Source organism: Plasmodium malariae (genome assembly GCF_900090045.1).
Source record: "Plasmodium malariae genome assembly, contig: PmUG01_00_9, whole genome shotgun sequence".
NCBI classification, from domain to species: Eukaryota; Apicomplexa; class Aconoidasida; order Haemosporida; family Plasmodiidae; genus Plasmodium; species Plasmodium malariae.
In genome coordinates, this window is record NW_021638327.1 from 1 (window position 1) to 16579 (window position 16579).

The window sequence follows — 16579 nt, forward strand, 5'->3', positions numbered from 1 at the left end:
TGTATAATTTTAAGATTGTTGTGTTCTCTGAAGATCAAGTATATTATATTTTAAGCGAATTATTCCAATACTATAGTGATAAAAATGAATAATAAAACTATAAAATTTGAATGCTTATTATAATTTATTTTACAAACGTTTCAATAATATAATAATATATGATATATTAAAAACGAAACCAATTAAATTAAACGTATATTTAAAATATAAATTTTTCATTTTAACATTTTAATGGCATTATTTGTGGACTTTAATTTTTTTGTTTCAAGTTTTTGCTCTTTTATTCAATAAGTTTATTTGTTTTTTGTTAATATTATTCTTTTTTTTTCATTTTGAAGACTATTTTCAAAAATATTGATAAATCGAAATGCTGTTTAAATATATTTCAAAAAAATCATTTAATAACTGTTTTTTGTTATAATAGATGAAAATTAGCAGAAATAAAAAAAAGAAAGGCATAATGAAAAAGTTTTATTTTGGGTATATATGTAGTATTATATTTATTTTATTTTTTTTTTCTTTTTACATTTGTTTTTACTATAAGTAATAAAAAATAATATTTGTAATTTATAAAAAATATTTTAAAATAAAATTTTACAACGTTAAAATTAAGAAGACTTCAAAATAAAGATATAAATAAAAACGTTAGCGTGTACTTTTATTATATATAATATGATGCTTAAAATATGTACATGATATTAAAAAAAAAAAAATTTGCGTGCTTTACTTTGTATCTATACTTAATATATATATATATGTATATATATATAATTAATAAAAGAAATACAAATGTGGTATTTGGAATAATTTATAACAAATTAACATTTATACATTTTTAATGAAAATATTTATACTGAATGTATTTAACTTTAAATAGAATTAAATTAAAAAAAAAATAAAACAATAAGTTTTAGTGTTAATATGTTTATTACATTATTCTTATCATTTTACTATATTATATTGGCTTTATATATTTGTTAATTATAAAATAATAAGTTAAATATAAAAAAAAAATAATTTTCTGTTTTATGTATATGTATGTATTTTATTATTTTGTAAGACAAATAATAAAATAATATAAAGACGCATATATCAAATTGAATAAATATGTACTAAATTTTTTAAATGTGCATGTAAAAATAGATCGTCACGTTTAGTCAAATAATATTTAAAGTGTACAAAATAAAAAATTTTAATCTTTATTAAAAATTTATATTTAATTTAATATTTATATATTCTATAAAAATGTGAATGTTTTATCTAATTTTTATAATACGTATACATAAAAAAATTTGTTATATTATTTTGATTCATTAACTATTTTTCGTGAAATAAAATCATAAAATTATTCTATAATTATAACATGTAGCAGGAGAATTAGTGATATAGTTATTATTCAAAAAATAATATTTTGTTACAAGATAAAAAAAAAATTAAGTAAAAAGTCATGTAAACAAAAATTTAAAAATATATTTTTTTAAATTTTAATAAAATATTTTTTTATTTATGTTTTATATTTTTTATATGAAAATAAGTGTAATTTTTTTATTGTTGAATTTATCATTTATAAAAAAATTGTTATTTTTGTATTATTTTGAAATGATTTCTTCTATAAGTAACTAAATTATATAGATTAGATTAAAAATATGCTAAGTTGATTTTATGTAAGCAATTCTACAAGGAAATGTTACTACATAATTAATATTTTTTACTACTTGTTTATTTTATCATCCAATATACAATGTGTACGTATATATATCAATACATATATATAGTTTAGTAAATAATTTCGATAAACATATAACAATGAGTAAAATTTTATAAGACATTAAATAAAGACATCTAATTAAATAGGTGTATGAACAATATGCTGAACAATATCTTCCGTAATAAATTTATTATTTCCATAAATAAGTAACGCGGAAAATAAAATTAAGTTCCTCCTTATAAAAATTTATTAATTTTTCCTTTTTATATGAATCTGTCACTGTTACAATAATATGATATAATTACAATATCTATATTTTTTGTTTTATCATTTTATTTATTTATTTTTTTTTTTTTTGTTGTTGTTCTTTGTTTCATTTTTGTAAACGAAGTTTACTTATTAAGTGCTAAATCATTTTTGAAATAATAAAATATATTTTTAAGTTTTATTTTTAGTTACCAATTAAAAAAAATATTAACCAAGGGAACAAAAAAGATTCTTTTTTGCATTACAAAACTGTTATATTATTAGTACAATACATAATGGAATTTGAAAGAAAGAATGTAATTTCAAAAAAAAAAGGAATCATAAAATGATGAATAAGCAAAGAGAGAAGAGAAAAATATAAACCCATGTTAGAAAAAGCTAGAAAATATATTAAGAAAAAACACAAGGACTAATTAAATTAAAGGATATAAGAAATAACTTAAACTGAAATATAAACATTTAAAACATACATTAATAGCTGTAGTTGGGAATAAATTTATTACTAAAAAGACAAGTTATACATCAAATCCTCTGAGAAAAAATAGAAAATATATTTTGAAAATTGAGTATTGGATTTGCTGTGCTATATAGATGAAAATAAAAAAGATCTAAATTTAATTAAAGTATTTGTAATAATATACATTTATACAATTTATAAATATTACTTGCTACACTACTTTTTAAGTTATTAATCTTGTTTATTTGTTTAACAAATTCATTGTATGAAGTTTTAAAGTTTTCTTGTATATATAATGTAATATTTACATGTTTCTACATAGACACAATAACATATGATATGTCAGAAAAAAGAATAGTTAACACTACATTTAAGCATAATGCCTTTCAACAAAAAGTTATTTATTACAGTATTTAAAAAAATTTATTGTATGCTTTGTAATAATATATTCTGCATAAATATTGAAGAAATATATAATCATTATGAAATCACCACAATATAGTTAAATATTTTAATATGTCATAAGACAATTAATATGTATTTTTAATTTTTAACATAATTCAAATATATTTTCTTCCTATTTGTTTTATATAATATTTTTGTAAGATGTCTAATAGTTCTTATTTAATATATAGACGTGTTTACATAAATTTAATAGTATTTTTCATTTATAATATATACATTTATTTAGGAACAAATTAGATATTTAAAAAATAAATGTATTTTAGTTGTATATGATGCTTCTATTCGGACAAATATGGATAACTAATTTAAAATGAGTCGAATATTTTTATTAGGTATAAAATATAAAGTATATATTAAGGAAAAAATAAATACTACTAAACATAAATATCACAATTAGTTACATGAAAATATAGAAAATTCTTATTAAATAAAATGTTATATGTTTACATAATGTGTATCACTATGCATTCGTCATAATAGAGAGAACTAGTTATTCAAGTACGCCTTTGTATTTTTATATATAAATAAAAATTTGTATTATACGACAAATTCAGGAGAAGTAATGATATATTTTATAGTTATAATTTTATAATCATTCTAAATACTTTTTTATTATACATATAATATATATAAATACATATCATAATCCCATATGGTCTCATGATACAAATTAATAATTATCTTATTTTAGTTCAGTGCCATAGGGTAATATAAAATATATGGACTAAACAAAAATATAATTTGATCTTTATTTTAATTAATTACTTTTTTTTTAGAAGAGTATTTTAGTTTGCAAATTAATATGAGCTTAATATTTAGAATAAAAAAAATATATTAAATGTACAATATTTTTATATTTATTGGAATTAACTATAAGCACAACAATAAAGTATAATTAAAATATAAATATTTCTGCTTTTATAGGTTTATTTCATAATATTCTAATATATTTCATTTACATTAGCCGTATAAATTTTTTAGTATAATATGTAATTTTGTGTAGGAATCATTTATAAATAAATAATAAATAAATAAATCGTTCTCTATATGGAATTTTCAAAAAAAGAAATTATTATAAAATTTTTTACTAAATTTTATTATTTGTTATTGCTTATATTTCATAACTATACTATTTTATATTGAAAGTAATTTTAGTTAAAATTATTTTAATTTAGCATAATTATTAAAGTTGTTTGTTTACAATTATTACTTTTATATTTTTATTTTTTTTTTTAAATATTATCTATTACTGTAATTTATTAAAATATTTATTCCATTTAATTAATATGTATACATATATATACGAAGTAATTCTTTTATGATATAATTATTTTTTTTTATTATATTAGTATTTTTTCAAAACATATATAATTAAAAAAAAGATAGAAAAAAAATTAATTAGGTGCTTATGAATATTTTTCATTTATAAATAACTGTATATATTAAACTTATTTTAAAATTATAATATTTAAAAAATTATTGTCAAAAAATAAAAAATCTTTTTTATTATATATTTGAAAAATATATTTTTTCTTACGTTATATCGTACCTTATACATTTTTTTTTTTTAAGATATATAATAGATCATAAGGCATTAAGGTTTTATTATTAAATATTATACACGTTTTACAAATTATATTTTTTGTCATTTATTAATAATATTATTATAATGATTATTATTTATTAATAATTATAAAGCGTTTCTCCAAAATTTAGTGTTTGTAAATATTGAGATATTAATAGGAAAACTTTTACAAAATTATCAATTAATCTGTTATAAGAGGGAGCAATATATTATTTATATTACATATATTTCGTATTATAAATAAAATGATTATTTCAGAATTTTATGAAATAATATATATTTTGCTTTTTACTTTCTGTTGGAAAGATGAGATAAAATATTTATTTACTGTATTATATTAAATTATTAATATATATATTTTGAATATTTATGAATGAATCTAAATTATTATGATCTAATAAAGTTTAGTTTTTTATAAACTTATAGTAAAAATTTAATAATTTATTTATAAAGATATACGTCTTTTCCTGTAATGTAAAATATATTATAGTTATATCCATATTATTTGATTTTTAATGATAAAAATATTAAAATATAAAAATACATCTGTTCATTGGAAGTATATTACATTATAATTGATTTTACTCTTAGTAAATATATTATAATATTTTATATATACGTCATGGAACAAGAAATTAAGTCACTTATATTTTTAAAAATTGCTACTTTAATCCTTTTAACTTGGATAAGTAATTTTATCTGTTTTGACGTATGATAATAATATTTAAGGATATTTGCTTTATTTATACTTTGCATTTTTTTAGTTTTCGTAATATTTTTTTTTTTCTGTAAAATATTTTATTATTTTAAATATTATATGTCTTGTTTTTTTAGAGTACGTTTAATAAATTACTAGATGAAAAATATAATCACTGTAGAATATTTTCTGGGAGAACATATCGATTACTAGAAAGTTGTGTACAAAACGAGTATTCAAATATCACAGGTTTAAATGAAGAGGTAACCAACAATGGAAAGTTTCTCACAAAAGATATATATAATAATGAAAAAGATGTCAAAGTAATAAAGAAACCATTCAGTAGAAGTTCGTTAAATAAGACAGGATTCTATGCAGAAGTGATAGATTATGATAATGCAATGTTTGATGGAAAACATTTACATTATGAAAAAAAATGGATCGAAAAAAAAAATTATGATAATTTTGTTAAAAGGGACAGGAAAGTTAGATATATGGCCTTACTAAAATTAAAGTATAAAGGATATGGATTAATTATTGCTTTATTTTTTTTTTTTCTATTGTTTGGAATAGGATTGCCAACAATACAGTATACAGGGTTTTTCAAAACTATAGGAAAATTTTGGAAAGAAACTTTAGGTTTTCCAGGTATAGAACATTGGGAAGATGCAATATATGACACATTTTCTCAAGAAATAATAAATAATTTTTTTCTAATATCCTATGTGATTTCTATAGTTCTGCTAGTTGCAGTAATTGTAATATTGGTTCCTAAAATATTCATAAATAATGAAAAATATAAGAAACTTAAGTTGAGGAAGGAGCATTATGGGTGATATATAAAAGTATATATTATATAGAAAATTATTTGATGTGACGTTATATTTGGAATATGTTTAGGTATGCATTTTATAGACATACTGTTAATTACACAACCTTGATGAATAAAGAAATATATATACTTTGTCTTTTTGATATATATCTATAAAATAAATATTTTCTTAAATTTTTCTTAAGTCATTATGCTTTAAATTTTTTCAAGATACATTTTAACGTATTATTTGAATTTAACTTCATATTATGTATTAATATATATATTTTAAAAAAATTTTATGTAAAACATATATGCACATTTTAAACATAATACATAATAACATAAATTACATAATTTAATATAATAGTTAATTTTATGTTTGAACTAAAAATTGAAGGGTTCTATTTTTTTATCTACTTACCTAAGTTTATTATTTGTTTGCGTAATCCAAAAAATATGTCATTATTTTTAAATTAGATATATATTAGTCTTTTGTATTTAATTAAAGAACATAAGTATATTTTTCTATATATACATATATGTACATATATATTTTTTTTTTTATTTAAGTTGAATTTAATTATAATTCTAAAAATTAATTTTAACTGGAAGTTACTTATAAAGTATATTTGTGAAATAAAAATTATTAGTGTTTTTTTATTTTTGAATAATGTAAAAGGGGAATTATGAACATATAATAAAGCAGTATTTTTATTATATATGGAATACCTATAATGGTTTAACACTTTCAGGATTCTAAATTAATAAATTTAAATAAGACGTTATATCTATTAATTGTTTATTTTGTTTACTTAATATGAAGTTAATTCAATTTAGAATAAATTAATTAAATATATATTATACTGAAAATATATGTATACAAGTATATATATTTTTTTATTTCCTTATAGTATTAAACTATTAGATTAAATGTTATTATATATTAACATATAATGCATAGAAATAACTTTTCTTGGCTTTTTACAATAATGAATATTATTTGTATAGCCGTTGTAACCGATTTCTTAATGGGAACAATTTTGATTTTTTCTATTTATTGTAAAGTAAATACTATATTCCATTATATATTATGAATAAATTATAAGTTATCATTTATAATTCATTATTCATAAAATGAAATAATTGTACAATAATAATATTATTCATGTTTTACACCTTTCATTTGTATATTAGTTTAATCCATTTGGATCATATATAGGTGAAAATACAAAAAATAAAAAAAGATATTGGAATAATATCCCTCAATTATATACGCAAAAACTATTAGGGATGACCTTAAAACATATCTGTAAGCATTAGAAAGGAAGGGGTTTTAGCGTAGTATATAAAGTGCAATGGGATTAATCCCACGAGTGTTATACATAATATCAAATAATATAGTTTAAATATATTAAAAATAATACAAAATTGGGATAATAAAAAAATTTTATTACATATCTATAATTAAAAAATAATAACAAACAAGGGGGTATAATTAAAATGTATTCCTTTTTTTTATAACTTTTTTTATTTATTTGTATGTACTTATTTTATATTTTTTAATAATATTATTAATTGAATTTTTTTTGTAACACTTTTTTTTAATTATATATATTTTTTTAAATTACTATAATCTTAGCAGACCTTATGATTGTTTTTTTTATATAAAAAAATATATTTGAGTTTGATATTTATTAATAATTTAAGACTTTAATACACCATGAGTTTCTTTAATGTATTGGTAGAATATATTTACTCATTCAAGTTATATTCATGAGATAGTCTAATAAATTCATTTTATGATTTGTCAAAGATTCTATTTTAAGAAATATATTATAGTTATATTTAGTATAAAAATAAATTTAAATTCATACATATAATGAATAAATTTAGAACAAGTGAATTAACATATAAAATAGTGCCCCTATTATTTATCAAAATGTAATATTGAAGTAACTCGAAAATAATAATTCTTAAATTATTTCATTTTAATAAAAAAAGAAAAATAGAATATTAAGATTAACGATTATGTTATCATACATGTGAAAATGTGTTTTATTTTTAATAAGAATAATTTGTTCTTATTTTATCTTAAATTTTTGGTAAAATAATATTCCATCTGAGAACACTACTTTTATATATATAACAGAAGAAGTTAATAAATAATATATACTCTATACTATATGAGACTTTTATTAAATATATCCTTAATTAATGTTAATTACTAAAGATATTAATTAAAGGTTTTATTAATATATATTATTAATAAGAGGAATATATTATAAATATACATGACAAAATGGAATAGAAAAAGTTCATTATTAAAAATATTAATACAATAATTTGTATCAAAAAAAAAAAAAAAAAAAAGCAACAGGACATAGTAGGAATTATATGTAAAAATTAAATAGTGTCCTCATATATTACTATTGTTCGATAACATAATTATAGTTAAATTTTTAAATGACGTTCTATCAGAAATTATTATATATAAGAATTTTTATTATTCAGTATTCTAATATAAAAAATTATATAGAAAATAAAAAGAAAGCACTTATAAAGAAATTTAATGCAGAAATTTAAAAAATATAATAAATAGACGATTAAGTAACAAAATCTAGAGGAATCTAAATTTTTGTTTGTCATTGATATATATAAAAATTTTCGTATATTTAACTAATATAAATCTTATAATTTTGTTTAACATATATGTTGCGTATTTAGTTTTTAATGTTTTAAAAGAGCTTACTAAATTCCATCACTTTAATTGATTACACATTTTTTTAAGATGTTTATTTTTGTTTTTTGTAAATTTTCATTTAATAATTTATTATATTTTTTATAATATTTTTTTTATAAAATTTGTTTATTAAATTATTCAAAGTTACATTACCAGTTTATATGAGTTATTAACCATTTTAAATTAGATTATTATATTATAGCCCATAGGAATACTCGCTGGGAATATTTTTATTAACCAGAATAATATTTTCTAATATTTATAATGTATTTTATGTTTTCAAAAAATATTCATAAATGTTATATGAGATGATATTATGAATAGGAAAAAAGATATGGTAATTAAGTAAAAAATATACTTTATTATTTATTTTGTATAATAATTCTCTAGTTATATAATTTTGCATTTATAAAACAAATTATGTATACTAATTACACATTAATTATCAATGTATTAGAAATTAAAGTATGAAAAAAATGAAATAAAAGTATATTACTGCAATTGGCATTCATAAGTGAATTATATTTATTTTGCAAAATTATATATATAAAGTGTTACGAGTATTCAATAGGATCAGTCGTTTCTATTTTTTTCTTTTTTATTAAAAATAACCCACAAATACAATAATTAATATGAAAATATGCCTTTTTAATTTTAATACTTCGTAGAGATTCATATATATAAAACTTCTAAAATATTTCATATAACGTTCATATGATTTAGTATTACAATAATCTAGTCAGGAAAAAGCGGTAATATTCTCAATATTTTAAAAAAATATTAATATAAATATGAAAAGTTTATATCAATAATAGGTCTATTTTACAAATATTGAGTGTTAAATATATGAATTATCTATGGATTTACATTTTATGTTTTTCATATAATTTTATTAATTAAATTATTTTAGAAATATTTATATTAACTTCATACGACCTTAAATTTACTTATTCCATAATTGTCATTATATTTTAATTAATGAATTTTAATATATTTTTTCTTATAAAATTACAATTATAAATTAGTAAATGAATTATTTGTTTAATTATTTAATTTCGAATAATTATATGAATTTAAAAGTAAAATGTTATTAGACGGATTAATATAAAAATTAGTTAATTTATTTTGCATATATTAAGTTACTATCATGAATAAAAATATATATTACATTATAGAACATAAAAAAATACAAATGTTTTTTTTTTTTTTGTAAGAATATTAATCTTTAAAACAACATATTAATGATATGTTAAGGATTTATTTTCTTATTATATTAATATTTCTTCATTATATATATATATAATAAAAAAAAATAATAATAATCGTGTTTAAAAATATTTACCTAGTTATAATTATATAAATTATACACAAATAAAAATTATTACATTCAAAAGTTTTACTAAAAAGATAAAATTATGTTATTATTCTATCTTTAACATATATATTTTTTATTAAATAACTTGGCATGCTACATATTTGATTTTTTTAGATATATTATAGGAAACGTAAAAGTTCATATATTTAAATTGTAGTTAATGGAATGTCATAAATTATGTAAGAGAAAAATTTATAAAAAATATATTTTTTCCTGTATCATTACTATTGTTATGTAATTATAACACTTTTTCATTAACAAGAAACACGTAATCCATAATATAATGTTAATAATAATATAATTCTTAATAGTAAAACATAATTACAACTATTTGTTGTTTTCTTAATATAAAATAAAATATGATATCTATATTTTATATGTTTTATATGCTGTATAAACTCATTATATAGAAATGTTGAGAAATCATCTGTTTTTTTTTTTTTATTTTGAAATTAATTAAAAATAAAATTTTTTAATTGCCTACCCTACTAAATTATATATTATGAATATTTATGAATCGATTCAAACTATTTTATTTTTATTAAAGTTTGTCATTTGTAAATATGTTTTACATATTAATATCATAATTCATTTAAAATATTATTTTTCTGTGTCAGTGTTGTAAAATGAATTATAGATACATTTTATTAAGTTCATATAAAAATACAAAACATTTTTAAAAAATAAATAAAACTTCTTTTATCATTAGGAGTATTTTATATCACTGCTAATATTTTGAATATTAAATATATATAAATTTTAAAGATCTTCATAATGGAAAAAAAAATTAAGTTACCCTTTTTTATTAAGATTTTTTCGTATATCATTTTAAGTTTGATATATCATTTTTATCATGATATGGTATGATGGTTTTATTTAGAAATATTTATATTATTCGTATTTTTTGCATTTTATTTATATTAATACTTGATTAACTGTAAAATTATTTAATTTTTTGAATATTTAATATTTCTTTTTTAGAGTAACTTTAATAAATATTTGGATGGGGAATACAATACTGAAGTAACGCTAAATAAAAGAACTCATCGATTGCTGGCAAAAAGTAAGCAAAAAAAAGGTTATATTACTACAGGTATAGTGAAAAATATACCATCTATCAATGAATACGAAAAAATGTGTGCAACTAATAATGCAAAAGCACAAAAAGTAAAAAATAAAAAAACACCTCAATGTCCATTAAATAATACAGTAGGCTATGAACAGACTAAGAAAACTAAAGCTTCAGTATACAATAGAGGAAATTCATATTTTGAAAAAAGAGTGTTAGACAAAATATATTATAAAAATAAAGTTAGGTATTTTACTAATTCTGATTTATTGTTTTTAAAAAATGATATAAAAGTAAATAAAAGTATTATCAGTGCTGCGACTAGCTTCTTTTTAATAATTGGAGTAATAGGAGGTATTTCATATATATTTAATCTTGAAAATGTAGAATTTAATTTTACTTTAGATTGGAATAATGGAATGATTATATTATGTTCGATATTTGTGCTTATAGGTATTATAGTAATGATATGTTTGTACAGAGAAATTGTAAAGTATGGAAAATTAAAACAAATAAAGAGTAAGATGCATAATACTGAATATCCTTCTTTATGAAAAGTAGTATTTAATAACTGTAAGATTCTATAAATTCTTAAGTGTTATTCTCTGATATATATGATATCTATTATTGATTAAATATGATAAATATATATACATGTAGCTTATCAATATGATCCTCAACTCTATAAATAAGCACTTATATATTTATTTGTTAATTTAAATGTTTGAATTCTTTTCATTTCGTATTTTAAAGAATTTCTCTCATAGCATAATATTTTGGATGATTTATGTACTTCTATATTACTGATGATTATTTTGAAAATTATATGAAACTTAAAATTAGTATATAAAAAGGCACAATTTATATGACTTTATTTATGTACTGTTCCATTTCATTTTGGTTAACTTGAAAATGTTTTTTTATATTATGTTTTTGTAGAGATAGAATGAATTATTTTCTGTGTAAATGTAATAAGTCTTATACTTTTAAAATTAAAAATGAATGTGTCTTGTCCTGTACTTGGTGAAAGAAGGTGAATGTATTATATTACATACATATGTATATAATTATAAGATAATACTTATTTTATATGTTTGATGAATAATACTTTATAAAATGTAGTTGTAATAAATTTTTTTAATATATGTTTACTTGTTTTCTTGTAAGAAATAAATGTGGTGTAGTAAATATATGATCAAATAATGATCTTAATTAAATATGAAATATTTATAATAGTGTATTAAGTTCAGTATTCTAGGCGCTTAGAATTAAATGAATAATTAAAAATATATATAATTTTATTATTCTATTTAATTATAATTTTATAAAGATATGATATTTCATTTAAAAGGAAAAAAATTTTATATTTATATTTTGAATTATACTAAGTAAAAATCGTATTATTTGAATATTTCATTGTTCTTAAAAAAGAAAAACATATTATTCATAAAAATTTTATTTATTTATTTGGTTACTATAATTTTTGTTTTAATTTTTATTATTACGTTGTAATTTTATTTCTTAAATACAAAAATTTATTGATAAGAACTACATATGCATATAATTAGGAAAATCGCGGTTATTTTTAAGCTATTTCGGATGGTTTATTTTTTAATCATTTTATGATTGACATTAAATATTTAAATTATTTAAAAGAAAGATTTCATCTTTATAATGTATATGAAGGAATTAATACTTATAAAACTGTCTATAAGATCCATGGAGCACCTATAAAAATATCTAAATAAGATTTATTAATATTGTTGTAAAATTTGATAAATATGCATAATGATTACAATAAATATATAAACAAAAACATTATATAATATATTATCAATTATGAATTTTGAAATCATTAAAAAGTAATATTTCCTTAGGAATACTTTTACAAATATTTCATTAAGAGAATACTTTGTAGTAATAAAAAATATATTGACAAATATTTGAGGGTTAAAATATATACGATACACCTACGCTTTTCTAATACATATAATAACGTATATTTAGGAAATAAATATTTTTAGGACTATAGAAATAATATTACTATATCATATCCTAATAAATGAAAAAAAAAAAATTAGCATTAAGCAAAAGGGAATATAGAGCATTTACCATATTAATAAGAATGGTTATGATATTATTAATAGTTTTAGCATAATTTATTTTTGGTAATGTCAATGAAAAAATCATTCAAATTATTAAAAGTGTATAACAATTTGTATTTTAAGTTTTAATAGATATTCGTATCATATAAATAATGCAAATTTGAGAGTACATTTTTTTTTTTTTTTAAGTATCATATTGCACCATTTATCTCATAATTCCTGAAATAAGCAAAAGAAAATAATTGTGGATAATATAGATTAACAAATATACGAATTTATAAACCATTCGAGAAGAAAACATAAAGTAGAATAATAATGCATACTGATTATAGCTTCGCTTTCTATGATACTTTTAATAAGGGTATAAAATAAAAAAAATTAATTTATTTTTCAGGTTTCCATGAAGTGTACGGAATGTCAAAGATAACTTATTTCCAACTATAAAGAAGAAATATATATAAAAAGGAAATTTTTGATAAGGTACAAATCAGTAAATTACATAAATAATATATAGATTGCTTGTAATATATCATAGTAAATGTAACACCAAGTGATAATTTAATATATAATTAAGAATTTTTATAAGGATGATGAAAAAAACGTGCAATAAAAGAAAATTAATTTTGTGTATTGTTCATATTTGCATAATTCTTGTTATTTAATGTAGTAAATGCAGAAAATTCCTATTTAAAGTTTTATGGAGTATTATATATATCCATAGAAATAATATAATCATTATAATAATTAAATGAACTATAGTGCACATGATAAAAGATGATGTATTACAGATATTAATATATATGAAAATAAATGTTGATAAGTACATGTTCACGCTAACTATGGTAGTTGTAAAGAAATGTTTAATATAATGAACACTATATAAAATAAGAAGTAAGAGACTTTATTAAATGAGATCACTGAATTAAAAATATTATTCTAACTCAAATATTTTAATATACTAATTAATCAATTAATAATATATAATATATTATATGAATTTATTAATGTTACTTTTTATAATCATTTATCTTACGATTTGTTTATAGGATAATACAAATAACTTTAATACACAAATATTATTTTTAATATATATATGTTTTTAAGTATAATAATTATACCATATTTTTTGTTTTTTTCATTTTTTTCGTAATTTGTTAATTTTTAAATATGCATAATTCATTGAATAATATTATTATTTATTCTATGAATAAATCATCATTTCATTAATATATATAATAATTTTGAATTATTTAAATACATTATATTTAATAACGTAATCCTTTAATATATTTTGTTTTAATTTATGTAACTACATATTAAGGATTTAGAATATTATTAGTGATAATATATATATAATTATACTACATTAAAAAATATAAAACAAATCTCTATTCTATTTTTAATATATATGGGAATACATATACATTTTTAAAAATTCATTTATGTTTTTATACTGAATATGGATATAATATTTGTGAAATTATTATTTTTTTAATTTAAAAGGCTAATTTTTTAATTTAATATAGTAAAAACTTATTATTTGTTTTGAGTTATACGAACATAAAGTGGAATCATTATTCTTTATTATATATAGATAATTTTATAAATATAATTTTAAGAATAAAAAGAGTTTTTATTTAATATAATTGAAAATGTAATCAAAATATAACAGTAAATTACTATATAATCATTTTTTTGTTCGAAGCTTTAATTTCATTTTTATACATATATATATATATGGTCATCTTTATAACATGAGACAAATTTTGTGGTGTAATGTATGATTTATGTGAGTATATACGTTAATGATATATATTACTTTAATTTTCAAATAATAAATTTATCTTTAAATTATTAATAGTAATGTTATATAATTCTAAAGAACATATATATAATTTAGAATTTATTTAAAAATAAACTGTTATAATGAGATAATAACATATTAAAAAATAATATTATTTTTAAAAATATCAATGAACCTTAAATATTCTAAGTGATGTGAATAAATATTAGTAAAGAAATTGTTGATATATGGAAGAGAATAAATTTTTTTATAAATACAGTATAGAGGAAATATAAATATATACATATATAAACAAATTGAATCACTAATATTGCTTTGAATTATATGCTTGTTAAGTAAATTCAACTTAATAAGGATATAAAAAAATATGATTATATACATTATAAGAAAAAAAAAAATAAATTGATAAAAAAAATATCAATATAAATTTTTATATTTAATAAAAATAAATAATAGCATAAATATTAGAATTATATTTTAAGTAATTATTTTTAATACCGATTATTCTTTCTGAATGATTTAGTCGCATTATTATAGTATAGAGCATTTACTGTCAAGGATATATATTAAAATATGGGGTATACATAATATAATTTTAAAAAATATAAGTGTAATGAGATACTATTTACTATATTTAATTATATGTTTCTGGATATTTTCTTTATATTATAGAACGTAAAAAAGAACGTTAACATTGAAAAATACAGTTTATTTATATTTCTTATGAAAAGTTCATATTATTCATTATTTTAAAGTTTATAAGGGAAAAAAGTAATAAAATTATTTAAAAAAACAAACAAATCCATAAAATATATATATAAGAGATATAGTTATTAGTTTCCTTATATAGGGGACTAAGAATCATTATTATATATTATAACTTCTATAATAATTGTATTTATTTTTTAACTTATTTGAGCATAATAAAAATACATACAATTAATTAGAAATGTACATAATATTATATTTGTTCATATAGTCATATGTATGTTTGGAAAGTTATATTATAATAGTAATAATCGTTGAGTATAATAAACAAATGAAATAGAAAGATACTGAGAAATTGTTTTGAACATTGTAATCATTTATTCTTAAAAAAACTTTAATGATACAGTTATGACTGTATGTTACTTTTTTTTAGTTCTTATTATAAAAATATTTTTAATTACGTTATTTCAATATATATGAAAGATATTTATATAAGCAAATTGCGTTAATTTATAAGAAATTATAATTTAATTTTATATTCATCTATATATGCCTCATTATAAGTTATATATAACCATAATTAATATAGTGAAAGCGCATACTTACATAAGAAACAGTTGCCAAATTAATATAAAGATCATTTTTATAATGTTAAAGAATTGGCTTATTCTAATAAAATAAGTAATTTAAATGATGAATGAATATACATACATATATCTATCGGAATCATGTATTTTGTGTATGTTTATAAAAAAGACTACTTACATTAAAAAAGTAAAATGTAG

The 16579-nt window shown here is 17.4% G+C and overlaps 2 protein-coding genes across 2 annotated transcripts; both read left to right on the forward strand.

Annotated features, from left to right (window-relative positions):
* Positions 1–5104: 5104 nt before the first annotated feature.
* PmUG01_00024500 (fam-m protein) lies at positions 5105–6015 on the forward strand (the record flags this gene model as incomplete). The annotated part of the gene is made up of 2 exons (XM_029007155.1): positions 5105–5191; positions 5317–6015. The coding sequence occupies 2 exons, from the start codon at positions 5105–5107 to the stop codon at positions 6013–6015; spliced, it is 786 nt and encodes a 261-aa protein (XP_028859312.1).
* Positions 6016–10882: 4867 nt separating this feature from the next.
* On the forward strand, positions 10883–11731 carry PmUG01_00024600 (Plasmodium exported protein, unknown function; the record flags this gene model as incomplete). Its single annotated transcript, XM_029007166.1, has 2 exons — positions 10883–10969; positions 11090–11731. The coding sequence occupies 2 exons, from the start codon at positions 10883–10885 to the stop codon at positions 11729–11731; spliced, it is 729 nt and encodes a 242-aa protein (XP_028859313.1).
* Positions 11732–16579: the final 4848 nt, after the last annotated feature.